This window comes from Musa acuminata, chromosome BXJ2-10 (genome assembly GCF_036884655.1).
Source record: "Musa acuminata AAA Group cultivar baxijiao chromosome BXJ2-10, Cavendish_Baxijiao_AAA, whole genome shotgun sequence".
NCBI classification, from domain to species: Eukaryota; Viridiplantae; Streptophyta; class Magnoliopsida; order Zingiberales; family Musaceae; genus Musa; species Musa acuminata.
The window spans coordinates 28,851,417-28,870,341 of NC_088347.1; the positions used below are offsets into that span (position 1 = coordinate 28,851,417).

General features: G+C 39.2%; 1 protein-coding gene and 1 non-coding gene across 6 annotated transcripts; one reads left to right on the forward strand and one right to left on the reverse strand.

Moving 5' to 3' along the window:
* The first annotated feature begins 196 nt into the window (after window positions 1-196).
* LOC135624963 (amine oxidase [copper-containing] zeta, peroxisomal-like) lies at window positions 197-14,373 on the forward strand. The gene is made up of 12 exons (XM_065129123.1): window positions 197-712; window positions 3,516-3,625; window positions 3,730-4,035; window positions 6,140-6,252; window positions 6,362-6,692; window positions 6,785-7,000; window positions 7,096-7,332; window positions 9,977-10,162; window positions 11,955-12,095; window positions 12,758-13,026; window positions 13,329-13,410; window positions 14,049-14,373. Exons 1-12 carry the CDS (start codon window positions 505-507, stop codon window positions 14,163-14,165), a joined length of 2,316 nt encoding a protein of 771 aa, XP_064985195.1. The 5' UTR covers window positions 197-504; the 3' UTR covers window positions 14,166-14,373.
* Window positions 14,374-14,725: 352 nt separating this feature from the next.
* Window positions 14,726-18,818, reverse strand: LOC103969779 (uncharacterized). Of its 5 annotated transcripts, none has more exons than XR_010491856.1 (6): window positions 18,593-18,818; window positions 16,508-16,793; window positions 16,279-16,369; window positions 16,005-16,201; window positions 15,687-15,888; window positions 14,726-15,578 (listed from the first exon to the last, which is right to left on the reverse strand). It is a non-coding gene; the product is annotated as an uncharacterized LOC103969779 (transcript). The 5 variants fall into 5 exon arrangements; XR_010491855.1 differs by having other exon boundaries at window positions 15,682-15,888; XR_010491853.1 differs by adding an exon at window positions 17,904-17,963 and having other exon boundaries at window positions 14,726-15,888.
* Window positions 18,819-18,925: the final 107 nt, after the last annotated feature.

Sequence of the window (18,925 nt, forward strand, 5' to 3'; positions counted from 1 at the left end):
GTACATGAATCACGAGTGCAATTACGAAGATTTTGCTGGGTTTCCATAAATGTCTTGGGGTTTCCCGTCCCACCCACCTCCACCATTTAAATTTACTGTACTACCCCCACTCTCTCTCTCTCTCTCCAGTTGTCACTAAAACCCGAGTCGAACCGTTTCTCCTGCTTATAAATGCGCCATCTCCCCTCTTCCCCCCTTCTCGTCTCTGTAACCTCAGGTCAAGAAACCATAACGACCCTCCTCCCCACCTCCTCTCCCTTCTCCATCGTTCTCCTTCTCTCGAGGGCTTGGGTCTTGGAGGCCGCTGCTCTCTCCAGTTTCGTGACCTCTCCTAAAACAACCTTAAAGAAGAGAATCAAATCGTGAAGGGAGACAGGGGGAGGGTTTGGTGGAGAGGAGTGAGAGAGAGAGGAAGGCTACGGAGGCGCGCTGCATGTCAGATTGCAGTAGCAGAGAGGAGGGATACTACGACGGCGGATTCGGTGAGCTTGCCAACCCTCTACAATGGCCGCAACTCAGGAAAAAGCGACGCCCGCCCACGCTTCCGTCGGCGTCGCCGGTGCCAAGGCCGGAGGGGTCCCCGGCCCCGTCCAAGAATGGGTTACCGCGGCCGTTGAGAAGCAAGCTTCTGCGCCGCCGGTGGAGGCCGTTAGCCCGCTGATCGCCCCCGTCGAGGACGTACAGGACCCTCCCGCGAAGCCCTCCTCCAAAGGTGACGACTTCTTGGACCTCCCTTCCTCTTTTTTTGTTGTTGTTGGAACAAAATCTTTTGCTGCGTAGGGAGGTCACGCTAGTCGAAGAGGAGCGATTCAAGAAACGGATCACGTTGTCTTTGTGTCGATCAATGTCGGGGATCTGATATCGAATAATTTAAAAGAAAGTTGTTCAGATCCAGGCAGTAAGATAGGAAAGAAATGACAGGGATAGGTATCCCATCGAGTTAGTTGATTAAGTGGTTCCGTCAAAGTAATCTTGCCTTCAAATTTCTACGATCATGGATGAGTTAAGAGGAGAGCCGCAGTTTCTTGCATGAATATAGGTCTGGTGGAATTATTTATGATGTGCTGACATTAGAAAGAAAGCAGAGCTAGGGCAAAATCAGATATAGAATTAGAGAAAAGGATTTTACACAACAAGATTTCAGGTGTTGGTGTGGAATATTCCCCGTTCCGCCAAACCATCAACTTTTTACATTCCCCAATCTGGCTTGAAAATTCTCTATATATGGTCGTTCTGGGAGGACATTGATCACTAAGATTTTATATGATGCCCAATTGTTAATATTATATGTCAGTGCTGCCTCAAGTTATCATCATGGGATATACAGCGTGTTCAGTTGATGGAAATTATAAAAGGCTCAGTCTTTCCTAATGTGGTTGACTTGGTATTCTGGGTGGTTTATGCTAATAGCATTTGTGCTCATAATAGCACACTTGCATGGCTTCCACGTATTCTCTACTACCAAATACTTAAAAGAGAACTTTAGGTAAATTGATTAAGTTGAAGATTGTACTCCTGATTACATAATATGATTACATAATATAACGACTATAACAAGGCGGAAACAAAATAATAAGTGCCACAACCGTCTTTCCACTAAAGTTCCTCTTGTTGGGTCTTGTGCAGCTTATGATTCTTGTCTGCACTTGTTACTTCAGTGATCAAGTTTACTAGTTATGCCCAACATCCAACTCTTTCTAAGAGAACTAAAAAGTTATGTCAGCCTCAGCTGTAATGACTGGATGCTATGCATCTTATTTATGTCAAAATTTGTCAAGTCCAGGTTTGATGGATCAATTATTGAGCTCTGTCGCTGCATGGTTACCAATATGCAGTTGCTGGTAATTCTGTTTACCCATATCAATTATTTTCCCTTTATTTTATTGTATGCTTAGTCTTTACCAAACACATTCAAAGTTCAAAGCACGTGCCACTCTCTGCGATGTGCTTCCACAACATCAAAATAGCATTACTGTCAATATGAAGTATGATAGTGATTCAGAAGCACATCAGAGGATGAACCTAACTTCATTATATATTTAAGAACAATCATTACTTTCAGTCTATATTCCTTTTGCTTTCTGCTGATGTTTACACCATTTTACCCTAGCAGCTGTTACTGTGCTGCATTACTGGGGAGGGAATGACAAGTCCTTCGTTAGGGATTGAAATTTCTGTTTTTAAGTGTTCGCTTTTTTGAAAAATGTTGTGGAACAAATCTGAGTTCTGAAGATAGATGTTAGAGAGTTAAAAAGAGAGATATGCACTTAGACTGAAACTTAATTAGCTTAATTTGTCTTTATTTTTCTCATGTGTTCATTTTTCATTTCCCCCAGTACAATCTAGAATTTTGCTTTCAAAAGTTTGAAAATCTCTTTGACCTCTCCCAGCATCATCAGGGCCATTTTTTTTCCTTTTTTGTTCCATTGCATCTTGGTCTTTTTCATCTTATCAGGACAAGATATTAAGAACATGCATGTTTTTGGTCTAGCTTTCTTGATGCAAAAGGAGTTTCTTTTTTTATTTTCAGGGTTCAACGGTTTGTTATTTTAATTGAAAGGTTAGATTGTTAGAATATACATGATATCTGTAATTTGTCATGAGAAACAATGCGCCAACTGAATATTTCTCGTGTTTTTATATGATGCAATCGTGGATTGGTCTCCGCATTCAGTCCTGACAATTTTGTTGAACTAGTTTGATGAATCTTTAATTCTCTAGCTAAGATATCAAAGGACACCAACTGGCCTTAGCCTATTGATTGGTCATGGATTGCAATTTTGGTCTGTGCTGTAACAATTCTAGGTGTTCCACAGCCCCGATGCTTTGAACCCTAAAACTGGTTCCTTATATTGAACATTAGGCTGGTTCAATGTTTGAGCTGGTTCAACAAAAAAATAAAAGAAAAGGATGGCACAGATCCTTGTATTGCTATCTTCTTAGCATAGTTTGGCAAACCCTGTTATTAATGACTTAAGGCACTTGTTTCAATTATCAATTCGAGTAACACTTTCATACCATGTTCCATTTATTGATTGCTTAAGCAAACTCATATTATGATGCTTTCTCATGAACTTGTCATGTTGATTGGTGATAACATGTGAAGTGAGGTACACAGCTTGTTATGTATCTATTATCTATGTAGCTAGCATCGTGTTTTATTTGGATATCACATGAAGCTCGAAACCTTATTCTGTTTCACAGTTGCCTGTTGCTTTCTCCCCTGTACTTTCCATCACAAAGGCTTTGCCATTTTAGATGTGCCTGGATGACAAGGTGGACTCTGCACACCAGTTCCTAGCTGTGGTTTAGGGGCCTGAATAGCATACTTGTATCGATTTTCATTTTTTTTTTGCTGGTGTCTTTTTTTATCTTTAATCTTTGGTTGTTTTGTTCATATGATATATTATAAGTTGTTTATGTATGTTCCCCCTTGCTTCTTATAGTTTGGTCAGTACATTTGTGGTTGCTGTAATGCTTTGTTTGATTCATGATGTTCAGTGGTTTAACTGCAGGAATCCCAATTATGATGAGGGCTCAAACAAGCCACCCTTTGGATCCGTTGTCTTCGGCTGAAATATCTGTTGCAGTAGCAACAGTCAGGGCTGCAGGGGCAACTCCGGAGGTTTTGTTTCTTACTATACTTTAGATGCTTTGCTTGCTTCATCAACTTTCTTTTGGTAGATGTGAATACTTGGCATGAATAAATTTAGGTAAACTTCTCTTCAGGTGAGAGATGGTATGCGGTTTATAGAAGTAGTTCTGTTGGAACCAGAGAAAAACATTGTGGCACTGGCCGATGCCTACTTCTTCCCCCCATTTCAACCATCACTGCTCCCCAGAACGAAAGGTGGCCCTGTCATCCCGAGTAAGCTTCCTCCTAGGAGGGCTAGGCTTGTTGTTTATAACAAAAGGTCAAATGAGACAAGCATTTGGATTGTCGAACTGTCAGAAGTGCATGCAGCAACTCGGGGTGGCCATCACAGGGGAAAAGTCATCTCATCTGAAGTTGTCCATGATGTCCAGCCCTCTATGGTATGTGGGTTTTGGAATAGCTGATGAGTATTCTTTTGCTCAGATAACTTGGATAATTTTCTTCCCGTATCTTTTTTGTGCTAACATATCTTGCTGAACTCGTTCTTCTCAATATCTTTCTCCTTAAAGAGTGGCCAGCAAGCTATAGAAGTAACTAAAATGCAAACTAAATATCTCTATTTCACGTCCACGATATATAGAGCAAAGCTACTAGAAATTATGGAATATTGAATGAAGAAATTAAGGCACGGTTGAAGTTAATTGTATCGAAATCAAAGTCTGCAGTACCTTGGCTGCATTATTAATCAAGTGTTGGATACCATACAGGATTCTGCACCTGCGGTAGTTGGATAGTTGAAGTCAATAAGGTTCATGTGCCATCAAATAACTTAGGTATGAATATTGAAGGGTAGTTATAAGAGTAGACATGCCTTTTTACAATGCTATTTACGCAATAATATATGGAAATGATGAGTATAATTGAGATAAGAATTTCTAGTAATCAGTAGATGAATATATAATAACAATTCACTTATGCTAACTTGGAGGCAGAAGTAGTGGGATCGGGTAACTGCTTGTTTTCCTTTTTATTATTATACCTTGTCTTGTAGATCGCAACTTGTGTTTTCTACCTTGATCTGTTCTTGTGAAACCCTTGTGCCATTAAACTTCCATTTTGTTCTTACGGTCCTATCTCTTGTTACATTCATTATTTTGCTGAAGTCCACATTTCTTCCACCAAGCTTTTATAATAGAATGCTAAAGATGTATGCCAATTTTGAATATACTCATTTCATGTCCAATATATCATATCAATGCTTTGAATAATCGGAATCTGTAAGAATGTTCTTCCTTTCAGCTCTGGTCAATTCTATAATAGGAGAATTGTGTGAAGCAGTTGGCTAGCAGTGTAAATTGTAAAGTCATTAGCATTTGTTAGTCATTATTAACATTGGATCTTACAGAACAGTTACCTGGATGAGCATATTGAAATAGTTAAATGTTTTGATAGAAGAAAGGGTGTTCTAGTTCAGATATCCGCCAGCGAGGATCATGGGGTGGGTCAACTTAAGTTGTCAAACTTGACATCCAGGTTCAAGTGGAGAAACCTTATCATGGTGACCATTTTCATCCTCTAAATGGCCACTAGATGGATATACTTTAAAATTCCATTGTGGTTAGTTGAAGAAAGCATCAATATTATATTAAAAAAATGAAGATATTAACTTTTTTCTATCTGTTTATAGAAAATAAATTTGGTGTACCTTTCTAGGAGCAAATTTACAAGCCCTTCCCTTTGCTTGCGACATGTGCATCTTGGGGAACATCAACAGATGGTGCACCCTGGCAGGTGCTACGGGCTTCCAGACAGCGAATTTGTACCTTCTAATTACAGGTGTAGGTTTTGTGGTTTGCTATTGACCAGCTATCACACCAGTGGCTATTGCTGACTACTGGCTTGTGGCCAAAGATCACAGTCTGCACACCATACAGTTGACCTGATGCCCATTAATTCTTGACTCATCAGCACCTGCAAATTTCATTGATGCAAACCCCACATAGTCTATAAGGTATACTGACAAGAAGAAACTAGGAGGATTTTAAGCTGGGCTTGTTCCTGACTAGGATGAGTGTTGGCTTCAGTGGCATTGACCCCTGATGTTGCCATGAGTCATCAACAATAGGATGGGATTGATGTATTAAAACCTGAGCATGAAGCATTTATAAATTATAACTCCTGTCCAAGGCCTCTAAATTCATGATTCACCCAACAAGTGGCATGTTACAGCTGTTAGGTCTGAGTTCATTTTTTCCTAAAATTGTGCTTGTATATATATATATTAAATACTAAAATTATCAAATATCTTGTATAGCATGGCAACTGGATTAAGCTTTGTTTTTTCCTTTTATTGCATATTTGGATTTGTTTTCATTGATTGAAGCAGGTACCTGAAGTTTCTTATTTACAACTATTCTGGTGGTGCTTTTATTGTTGAGAAGCAACATTTTATTTTAATATCAGAGCAACCTTCTTATTAGAAGCTCAAATTTCTGTCATGTATGAGATGATTTTGAACTGTGTAATCTTCCTTTCTAAATGTAGGATGCCATGGAATATGCAGAATGTGAGGCTGCTGTAAAAAATTACCCTGCATTTATAGAGGCAATGAGAAAGAGAGGAGTGGAGGATATGGATCTTGTAATGGTTGATGCTTGGTAAGTTAAGAGTTGTTCATTTATTTACTATAAGCAATTATGATATCAAATGACATTTATAGTTGCTTCTTTCTAACTACTATATCTTTATTTTGACCTATGTATACAGGTGTGTTGGTTACTACAGTGATGCTGATGGTCCTAGCCGCAGACTTGCAAAACCACTAATATTTTGTAGAACAGAGAGTGACTGCCCCATGGAGAATGGTTATGCACGTCCTGTCGAAGGCATACATGTTCTTGTTGATATTCAAAATAATGTGATAATTGAATTTGAAGATAGAAAATTGGTACCTCTACCTCCAGCAGATCCTTTGAGAAACTACACTGCAGGAGAAATGCGAGGAGGCATTGACCGAAGTGATGTGAAACCTTTGCATATTCTGCAGCCTGAAGGTCCAAGTTTTCGTGTAAATGGTTACTTTGTACAATGGCAGAAGGTATTCAGTATTCTTGTTATATTGCAGCCGATATTTATTGCAAATGTTGTAGTGAATCTGAATTGACAATTTTCTGCTATGCTTCTAAACAGTGGAATTTCCGGATTGGTTTCACCCCTAGGGAGGGATTGGTAATACATTCTGTGGCCTACATTGATGGTAGTCGTGGACGGAGACCTATTGCTCACAGATTAAGTTTCGTTGAGATGGTAGTTCCTTATGGAGATCCAAATGAGCCTCATTACCTTAAGAATGCATTTGATGCTGGAGAAGATGGCCTTGGAAAAAATGCACATTCTCTCAAAAAGGTTAAATGTGCTATTCATGCAATTCTGTTTTTTACTCTCTTAGTTGTATTCACTTTGTGTTTTGTATAATTGTCTCAATGGATCTAATAATCCAGGGTTGTGACTGCTTGGGCTACATCAAATACTTTGATGCCCATTTCACTAACTATACTGGTGGTGTCGAGACTATTGAGAATTGTGTGTGTTTGCATGAAGAAGACCATGGGATTTTGTGGAAGCATCAAGACTGGAGAACAGGCTTAGCAGAGGTTAGGCGGTCAAGAAGGCTAAGTGTGTCTTTCATATGTACAGTGGCTAACTATGAGTATGGCTTTTTTTGGCACTTCTATCAGGTAAGTTGGAAAATTTTGCATTCTCTGCTTCTAATTCTGGTTGCTAGCGATGTAAAGTTATGTTGATTTTGTGTAAAGTTACGTTGCATTCTCTGCTTTTAGTTGTTTTTGGACAAGCTGGTTATAATTAAAGCCATTATTGAGGTCCTCTCATTATCTACCTCTAGACTCCTTGGCTAAAATCTTTCACATATGTTTAGTGGAAGATATTCCTTGTTCAGGTTCTTTTGTTATTGACCATACTATTAAAATTTAACAAACTAATTGTAACTCTACGTGTTTCTTTTATACCAGATGCACCATCACTATATGCTGGATTAGCATGCTTCACATGTGCCGCTGTGCACATTCTGACTGGAAAATTCTGATTTTGCATGCTTGGCACATTAGCATCCGTCCACACACAGCTAACATGGTACAAGCCATGTGGAGCAAAGCTAACATGGTATGATTCATCTGTGCAGTGGCCAATTGTTCCACAACCTATTCTCAATGAGGTCCATGAGAGTATTTTGTAGTTTACTAACAATTCATAAAAGATTTACAGTTAAGCTAGTAGGCCATTGGGTAATAATTTCGAAATCAATTAATTGATTAAATCATGATTGTGTTCAAGAGGAATCAGGCTTACAGAAGGTAGGAGAGAAAAAGAGGCACGGAAAGAAAGATGATAAGTACTTGTGAACCACATATAATCTGCTATTAGCGGAAGAAGTCATAATTTGCAGCAAAAGTGGAGAAAGGTTTTGCTTCTTTGCCGTCTTGTTTTAATTGGTGAGGACCGAGTAACAGTGCATGGAACTAGCGTTCTTATAAGTTGTAAGGATTTGCTATCTATTCTAAATGCATGAGCATGAAATTTACAAGATGTGCTGCAGGGTAAGTGGTAGGAGGATCTAGTATATGACAAAAATTAGTTGGATTCGCTATCTGCTAGTAGACCTATAGATGCTGTGATAGAGGATAAAATTATAAAATGAGGGATAAACATTCAAAATGGTATAGATATGTGTTAAGGAGACATAAATTAGTTAGAAGCAAGGTTGGAGGGAGGCAGCTTCTTCTTCTGTGAGGGCTTCTTCAAGCAGTCGCGGTTCTTGACGACAAAGTCGGCAAGGGAGATCGGGACCAGAAGCGGAGGAGTCAAAGTAGGAGGGAGGTAGCTTCTTCTACCACGAGGGCTTCTTCAAGCGGTCGTGGTTCTTGACGACGAGGTCATGCTTCTTCAAGCAGTCCTAGAAAGATTTTATTAGAACATATAAAAAAATTTAAATGTTCCTATCTCATACGGTTTGTTGTTGTTATTATAGGTAGCTGTCATAACTTAATTTGGGTAGATTCTGCAACATGCAGTGAAAATGCAAACAGAAACTATGGTAACTGGTTCCTGATGAGCTTCCTGTTGTTTCTTCGATCTTGTTCTTGGAGGCTCTGACCCATATGCAAGTCTATGAGAGAGAGATATAACAAGATAGAGTTTCTGGTTGGGCTTTTAATATTCTGTCAAATCAAATTGACAGCTTGCCATTTCCTAATGATGGAAATAGTATATAAGATAAGTTGGGGGTTGCAATTCTGCCAAATTGGCATGATACTCCTTTGTGTTGGGTTAATTTTGGGTGAACATACACTTGTTTAATCTGAACCAAACCCATTTGTAATTGGGTTAGGAAAGTTCAACCTGTGTAGCATACATTGGCATGAACCAAACCCATTTCAGTAACCTGTGTAACATCTTTAATATGATATTATATTTGAAAGGTGGTGATATAATGATTTCAAAGATACTAATGAGAGAGAGAGAGAGAGAGAGAGAGAGAGAGAACTGGTAATGGAGTTATTTTGCTGATGGCCTGGGGCCATGGCCCTAAGGTTAGGGCTAGACGGTAGAGGTTTTAATAAAGTATATTAGGGAGACTCCTGAGCATGACTGACATAAAGATGTAGAGAAATTAATGAAACTTGAAAATTTTAAAATCTCATTTGAAGATTCTTTACTTAATTGTGTTTTCTTCCTCTAGAGTTTACACAAGTTGCCAAATCACCTAGATGGTCACAGATGGTAACCCCTTGAAATGCATGTGTAAGGCCTAGATACAAAAGGTGTAACATCCATTACTGTAGATATTTTAGATACCTTTGTCATGTCACTTGCCTTAATCCATTCCAAAGTATTGTCAAAGATTTTTTCTTGCAGGAAATAAAATAACTAAATAAAATGAAAATTGTATGAGTGGTAATAGATTGTACACGAGCATGAGATGTTTTTCTACACATGCTATCTTTAGCAAAGAAAATAATAAAGAAAAGGGGGTGGTGTTGAGTTCTTAGAAGATAGATTGACAGAGTTTCTTTACATGGGAGAGTTTGAGTGAGTATATTAAAGTTGTGTAGTACTTTGTTATAATCAGTTGCATTCTTAATGACATCTCAGTTCCATTTCTTTTTTGATAAAACTGGCTGTAGTTTTGCTATGTTGCCATGACTTTTCACTTTTAATTCATTAAACAGAATATCACAACACATCCATTTTCAATCACCGATTTAGTCGCACATAATTCAATTATTTCAAATGCTTGTTAGTTGTTACCGTATGCTTTGGATTTTATGCATATGGCTAAAAGTGGTGTTCACTTGCTCGCAGGATGGTAAAATTGAGGCAGAAGTAAAACTGACTGGCATTCTAAGCTTAGGAGCATTACAACCTGGTGAATCAAGAAAGTTTGGTACAACAATAGCTCCAGGTTTATATGCACCAGTTCATCAGCATTTCTTTGTTGCTCGCATGAATATGGCTGTTGATTGTAAACCCAATGAAGCCTTCAATCAGGTACTCTTTTGATAAATATTTTGCATTGTGCTGTAGTTTTGTGTTTCTACTGTTTTGTGGTTACCTTCTATCTTTCAGCCAGACTTCTGCTTAACCTAAATTAATTAAGGGTAACTATGAAAGTGTAATAGTTAATATTTAACCTAACAACCTGTTTCTTATTTGTGTTTATGCTCCAGTTTCTTGTCAATAATGATTTCATCTGAGCGTCTGGAGTCTAGTATTTGGGAATGGAACTTAAATTATGCCTATTCTATACACTTACACAGGGAGATTAATGTAGTCCTGGTTTATCTTCACATCAGTCATCAGCTCATGTTACTAATTTGGGATACAACAACAGTTAAATTTTCTGGTTGCTGTGTAAGATAATTGCAAGGACAAATTTAATATGTGAACAAACCAAGGGTTTGTCTTAATGATGTCTAACAGACATATTTTATTGGAAATAAACTTAATAAATTCATGACAATAAAATGATGAACCAATATGAGATCTGAAGAACCTTGATCACTAAGGTAGAAAAGAACAACCTTGCCCATGTACTAGGCTTGCTGTCAATTGTTTCCATTACTTGAATGCTGTTCGCTAAGGTCACAAAACAGCTAACTGACTGTTGTACTTAAGTAGTTAGGTACACCCTCTAAAATAATTCATGATGATGTCAAGGAGTAACCGAGGGATGAAAAATGGAGGTGGCTCAATCACTAAATAGAGATGAAAGTTTGTTGTTGTAATTACAATTGTCCTCATAACTATTTCAAACATGTAATTAGCAGAAATTTTTTCTTACATAATCATAATGGCAAAACTACCGATGAGGATTTAATTAGGGAAACAAAGGAAGATAGCATTAGGAAATCTGGGGTGCTGATATGAAAACAGGCAAAGAAAGGGACAGATTCTACAAACAAGAAAATTGAAAACCTTGAAATATTTCGGAGATGCTAAAGTTAAAAGAGTATACAAAAAGAAATGTTGAATGGTCATTAGAAAGATGAACTGCAATGAATTTATCAACAGGAAATTTAAATTTTTTATTGTATTTCAATTTTGAGCTTGGTTGTCTCTAACTTATAGCATGAAAAATTTGCTGCAAAGTTATGAAGCAAGAAACTAGAAGGTATATAATGCTGAGACAAAGGTTTGTGTAGAGAACACCCTAGGCCTGTGCTACTGTATATTTGCCCACATACATGGAAGAAATTTGATGCCTGTCGTAAATGAGGCCAAATCAGCATGGTGGTCACCATGCTACCTAAGCATCCAGGGGCTTGATTACTCAGTTCCACATGGTTAGCTTCTCTCTCTCTCTCTCTCTCTCTCTCTCTCTCTCTCTCTCTCACGCACACACACACATACACACGCACGCGCGCGCGCACGCGCATGCTTAGACACACAACCTTTGCTTGTTCAAGTATGGAACACAATCTTGCTTTCTTCCATTAGTTGTCCATTGACCAGATATAACATTCTCTTCAATTTCCAAATATGTCAATAATTGTCGTGAAACTTTGGTCCATGTATTATGCAATTCGCTTCCATTTTTGTGTTGTACATGTAATAGTCATTGTACAAAGTACAAACTTCAAATAAAATTTCCAAGGCTATACAATTTTGATTAATTGTGATCTATTTTACAACAATTATTTGTTCTGTGTTTCATCAACAACAACTATCATTGTCCAGACTTATGAGCAGTAGTTTTGTTTCAATGGTTGGTTTATTTGAACTGTTTGTGTTGTGAAAAGCACTATGTAGTTGTATGAGTGCTATATTCTCTTTCCTGTAGGTGGTTGAGGTGAATGTTAAAGTTGAAGAACCTGGCAAGGATAATATTCACAATAATGCATTTTATGCTGAAGAAAAGCTTCTCAGATCTGAGTTGCAGGCTATGCGTGATTGCCAACCTTTGTCGGCACGACACTGGATTGTACATACTTCACTATATTTTTACTCTGTTTTGTCCTTATTGACTCATTTGCTTATTAGATTTTTTAATATTTAATTTTTAACATGTACATTATGTGAAATATTGTGTTATAGTTTGCGTAGACTACTGATAGCAGATTGCAAAAGGATTTTAAATGTAACCATCATCTGTGATGGGGAATGACATCCCAATAGCATCTCTGGAGTTCCACCAAGCTGGCTTTTTCATTTACTTAGAAGTAGAATTGTTCCTAACAAATGGCCTTAATTAAATGGCTACAAATTGTTAGCTGATAGCTTGGACAAGCACACACAATCATGTAAAGTAATGGTTACAAATTGTTTGCTGATGCTATCTGTTCAGGGTAGCCAAATAATTTATCTAATTTGGATTTACAAGATAATTATTGTGCATTTTGACTTTGTTCTCTTCAATAATCTCTTATACACCTTTGGAAAGAAGTTGCATTAAGAGGATAGCCTTTCATAACTCTTCAGGAATTCTCCATCTGCTTTGTTTCTTGCTAAGGAATGAAAAGTCTGTCTTATGATGATAGGACTTGGAGTTGTTGTTTTTATTACTACTTTGGTTCAGCTGAAATAACTAAAATTTGCCTATTCGTTATCGTATTAACCATTTAAGACTTCCATTTTGAATTTCAGGTGAGGAACACCAGAACTGTAAATCGAACTGGTCAACCTGCAGGATACAAGCTGATGCCTGGTTCCAATTGCCTTCCGTTAGCTGGGCCAGAGGCAAAATTTTTTAGAAGAGCTGCATTTTTAAAGCATAACCTTTGGGTTACATCATATAAACATGATGAGATGTATCCAGGAGGAGAGTTTCCCAATCAAAATCCACGCGTAAACGAGGGACTAGCTACATGGGTTAGGAAGAATAGGTCCCTCGAGGAAACTGACATTGTCCTATGGTTAGTATCTGGAATTAACAGTAGGATTTAGAATTAATATAAAGGCTTTATTTATTTATTTTGGAATCAATTCCTTTCTCCCCATTGTGTGTTATGCCTACAGCTTTTGCACATAAGATTACACATTTTTATCTCAGAGATTAGTAGCATTAAATTTAGCTATTTCAGACTTTGGTTCTAAATATTAGTTCCTCAGATCTTTTGTTTTGGAAGATATGTACAACTTCAAGATTCTCCATTTTGTTTTGAATTCTTAAGGATGTCCACTGATTTATTTTCATACTAATGAACTTTATTTACAGGTACGTATTCGGAATCACCCACATCCCAAGGCTGGAAGACTGGCCCGTCATGCCTGTTGAGCATATTGGCTTTATGCTCATGGTATTGCCTCTTCCGTTTGACTTCTTTTTCAAGCTTTCTCATCTGTGTTTGTCAGTTTGGCTTTATTGCATATAAAATGATTGATATTAGAGACAGTCAATAATGTTTGGTTATAAGGAAGGGAAATGAACATTTCACGGATTGTTGTACGTACTGTTTACTTATGGAACATAGCCTTATTATATTTTGAATTGGCTTAAGGATTACACATATACTAGGAGCATTTGCGTCTTGTAGGTTATGAATCAAGGTTGATTATCTTGGAAAAGAATTTTGCTAGCCATACTTTTTTCAAGTTAATTGGTTTTAACTTTGAAGTCTTTGCATGATTAAGAAAAATATTAGCTGATCATTTATGCTATTATCTGAAGGTGACTTGTATGAAAGCCTGTGGAATCATTACTGTTATTGTGTGTTTGATCAAAAAAAAAAAAGAGAGAAAAAAAGGTTACTGATCCAGATATCTAGCAGTAGAAAATTCTATGTATCTGAGCTGTCTTTTTCAAACTCCTTGTTGTGGCAAATTTTGGAAAGAAATTTTGGTCCCTGATTAGAATCCGGCTGGAGCTTCTTTTATCTTGTATAAATGTTAGGTACATTTTGGTGTCTCCACTGATTCTTAGTTTGAAAATTTCCAGCCGCATGGTTTCTTCAACTGCTCCCCGGCAGTTGACGTGCCTCCTAGTCCCAATGAGGCAGACAAGGAGTGTGGAGCACCTAAGTTGATGCACAATGGACTTGTTGCGAAGCTTTGAGGAAAGATGAGAAGTAAACCTATCCGGTAAGGAGGGCCTGTAAATTAGGGAAGAACTTAAAAAATATGTTGCTGCTCTATGTTCTGTTTACATTGTGCAATGAATGCTGCTAGTTGATCGAATTTGATCTATGGCATCATGGCCAGCATGCTTTTACTGTAAACGCTCTCACGACAGAGGTTTTGAGAAAAAGGTATGGTTGTTTCTCTGTTTGTTGTGAGAAAAAGGTATGGTAGTTTTTTGGGGGCACTATAATTTGGCAATGGGCACTTCACATCTCAGTTACACCTCTGGAAGGAAGGTTGTCTGATTCTTACATTGGGCACTATAATTTGGCAATGGGCACTATAATTTGGGGGCACTATAATTTGGCAATGGGCACTTCAACCTCAGGTATGGTTTGTTAAACGTCGCATTATTCCATCAATTGCTTCTGCTCCATCTGACAACTTACTTTAGTGACTCTTCCTTTTCTCTTTAAGAATTTTGATGTTGAAGATCAAATATGCCCCTTGCTACTTGTCTTCCTGAGCAGAGATATTGATCAAGGTGTAAAAATCTTAATTTAATTTTAATTTTAATTATTATTATACCTAAAGCGAACTCGAAGCCAGTTCAAGAATATGGTTGTTCTACTCACGAATGGGAGGGACAAAATCCGGAGGCCTGAGAAGCGGCCTCTCGGGACTCGTGATCAACGAAAAGAAGCTAAGAGGCAGGGAGAGACGGAGCGAGTCCAAGAACTCGGAAATCAAGGTTTGGGGAGAGAATCCCATATCGTGTCCATGTCCATGTCCAAGGAAGGCATCCTGCTTATCGTCACCCCACCTGCATCCCACTGCAGCTCCTTGCCCGGAGCACTCAATGAAGGCCGGGCTACTGTCGGCGCTCGCGGTCTTGTGCCGTTACATCTCCGGTGGGCCGCATTCGTCGACGCCCACACGTAAAAGATCTTAATCCCACGCTCGTTTCAACTCGTTCAAGCTCCACGACGGAGAAGTGGAGCAGGCGGAGCCGCCAGAAGCCTGGAGCTTTGCTTCCAGTAGCGAAGAAATCGCTGCATGAGGATGACCGGGTCCCCGGGCAGCGACGTGGAGCTGTTGCTTGGCGTGAGGGAAGTTGAGATGCACCGCATCTCCCCTGAGCTCGTAGGCCGCTATGTCGTAGGCCATGGCCGCGTCCTCGGCCGTGTCGAATGTCCCCAGCCACACCTGGTCCGGTTCCTCGGCAGCCTTATCTCCGCCACCCACTTCCCCAACTGCCTCTGTCTCACCCCTCTGAAGAGCTTCACCGGTCCATGCCCCAGCCGCTGCTGAAGCGACGATGTCGAGTTGGTACTGTGAATCTGCAGCCATTGAGGGGCGCTGCGCTGCTTAAGTTTCTGATGTGTTTGGAGGTGGAAATCTCGTTTTCCTGCAGGAGGGACATCGCTTGCAGGGAAGACGACGTATGACCGAACCAACGAAGAGCAAAAAGAAGAGCATGGAGGAGAAGGGAACAATAGGGAAGTGCTCACGGAACCATTTAGCTCGAAAGGCTCCATCGGGCGCTCGGCTTTCACCTCGAGAAAGTTGAGAACGGTGGGGCTCGAAGATCTGCCATCGTTGTCGCTGTAGCGCTTGGCTTGCGTTGCCATTACCATTGCCGGATCGACTGCTCCATTGCTGGTTCCTAGGCGGAACTGATCTTCCATTGAATGTCACTCACTTCCGAACCACTGCATCTAATAAATAGCTTGATTTATATAAAATAGAAGCAGAGGATGACACCTGAGAAAGGAAGCATATGGAGGCTTTGCTTTAAATCTATCCAAGGAGAGTCAAAGACTTCAGGAGGCACCTAAACATGCTTTCAAGAATCTGCCCTCATAATCTAATCAACCAGCATGGAGTTTTCCAGTGAACATGGCCAATGACATGCCACAGGGAATCATCCTGCGTGGATGCACTAAATTGATACAGTAATTGTCATATTGTGTTGAGAATTGTGTTGATCCTCGCTTGCATCCACCAGCCCCACAACAGGACAAGCCAGTCCTGTGTCCATAGATAATGTTACGAGTGTACATGACCCGTATAATTGTAGGCCAACAGAAACCAACAAGGACACTCACCTTCTTTATGTATCCAAGTGAGGTAGCAAGGCCTCCTTACAGCTTCTGACAAGCGGCACCATCATGAGCTCCACTTACACTACGATGCTAACTGAAAGAGTTTGACATTTTATTTTAAAACATTAACTTAACAGAAAAAGGTTATCAGTATTGTTGCTATGATTGACAAACAACTGCACATTCATTGTTGAGCGCCAAACTTGTGGATGAATCAGAGAGCCAAACTTACATCCACAAGGAGCGGGAATGAGAAGGGCCTCATGGTTGAAGTTCCACAAATGGATGAATCAGAAGCCTAGCCTTTTCTCTTGAACAACTGCCTACTACCTGTCCTGTCTGACTATGCCGTAAAAGAGATCCATCAAACTTACTTCAAATTTTCTCTTTACTTTGTTGATAAGCCTACTACATATTTTGTTCGAGATACATCAAGAGTAGCACAGCTGCTTCCACTTTATGTGGAAGCTTGGTTGGCGGCAATCACAGCTGCTTTTTCTTCTCTGGCTTCATTCAGTCTGCAGGCATCAAACCATGTTCCCCCAGCAAGATAAGATAAGATAGTTTATTTGGGGATCGATGTCTTATTAAGCAAATAGTAGACATGATCTGTAGATAGCTTATGGTGCTGGAAGCAAACAAGAAGGCTGATTGGCTGCCGATGACAATTTCATCAGGCCAAAACCCCTTGGATTATTCCAAAGACAATCCTATGGACAACAGCGACCCTCCTCACTTAGTTAATTTTCCTTCCTATGTAATTATTCTCCATGCCCACTTCTGCAAGGTTACAATTGCAGTCATCAGGGGAATATTTTATATAGCTCTTGCACATGTAACCTCTTAAAATATCCTTTACATGCACTTTTATGAAGTTCTTATTTGCAACATTGCCTTCTAAAACATATAGCAGAATAAAGACAACTTAGAGATTCTTACAATAAAGCATCAGAGTTCTGTTAGCTAGAATAAGAAGCAGGTGTTTTTCTTTCTCCAGTATAAACTTCATCCTTCACAAAAGTACTCACTTATCCATACATATGAAAATTTTACACATTTTAGGATATGACACTTCTCATAATAAGATTGCATATGACATTGAACAATCTACTTAATTTTTTTAATTTTCAAGAATAAAGAATCATGAAATAGGTAACTTTTGAAAGTTATATGTGATTAAAGTCGAAAACCTATATTTGAGTACCAGACTTTGGCACATAGTATCGATACTTCATGCAATTATTCATAAGTATGCTAATTAAAGAAACTAAAATACTCATTTCTTGGACATTCTAGAACTGGTTCATAGACACTAATTTAATCAATATGCTGCTTGTTTCTTATGCTCGTTGGAAGTGATAGATCATCATCCATTCATCTATTTTCAATTGTTGTTTTCTTTTTGGAAAGGAATCTATTTTTTCTGGTTCAAAGAAAAAGATGAAAGAATCATGAGATCCATAAATTGATGCATCATATTCAACCTAAGGCCTTAATTTGTCATTATTACAGTTTCCAATATAACTCAAGCAACTAGATAGGCCATCAAGAACTTGTTTGAGAAGGATTTCTCAAATACCTCGAGAGGAGAGAACGATGGAATAAGACAACAACTGAGATGTGCTAACCTGATCAAACTAAGTTCATCTCGGGTCACAGTTGCTCAACCCTCCTGTACCCCAACATACCTAGAATGTATACAGCAGACACATTTTAACTCATTTGAATTTCTAATCATCCAAGCTATTCTGGTAAAAATCAAAGTCAAAATTTGGAAAAAGTAATACGATTAACAATTTTAACAGCTAAAATCTCTCTACTTATCCTTTTTTCCATCTCTTTCACCTTACTTTTTTAATCCAGGGTATCCTTCTTGTCTTTTCCACCTTCTCAAGATAGGGCTTAATAGGGTTTAATTTGTCCATAAATTTAGGTAAGCAATAGAGAGAGGATGCGAGAAAGAATCTTATGAGTTACAGAACAAGGTCTCTCTCTCAGCCTCCCAAGGCCACCGGTGCTAGTGACAATCTATCCCTAATAGATGACCTTCCTATCTTCCACTCCTGTGTTTTATATGCCCAAACAAATCCACCCCTACGATCTATCTTGCTTCATCATGCTACATGCTGATACGTCAATGCAAGAACACGCTATGCTTTTGGAAAGGCAATGCAAGATTAGGGTTTCTTAATCCAATCTAACTAATCTACACATAGCCCGTAAATACGTATTTGGAACAGATTACCAAGAAACCAAAGGACATCAAATTTTCAGTTGTTTGTATAGGATTTGAACGGCAAGGATTCAAAGAATTTACCTCCGGAAGTCTTCGATCATGGAGAAGGTGTGGATCAGCCGGATGGATCTGCCACAGGTGGCTTGACGTCCAGGAACGCTACAGGGGGTGGGGCGTCGGCCCTCCTGGCGGCCGGGGCATCGGCAGCGACGCCGTCGTCCTCAGCGTCGCCATCCTCGATCTACTCCCGACCGCCATGGCGCTCTCTGAGGGGGGGATAGAGACGGATCCCGAGCACGCTGTTTCTTCACCCAAATTTAGGTCCTAAACACCGCGAATCATTTGATTGAGTCGAACCAAATCGAGTCACTTGGACCAGCGGTTCGAATCAAGACTCCCGGCTCACACGAAAAT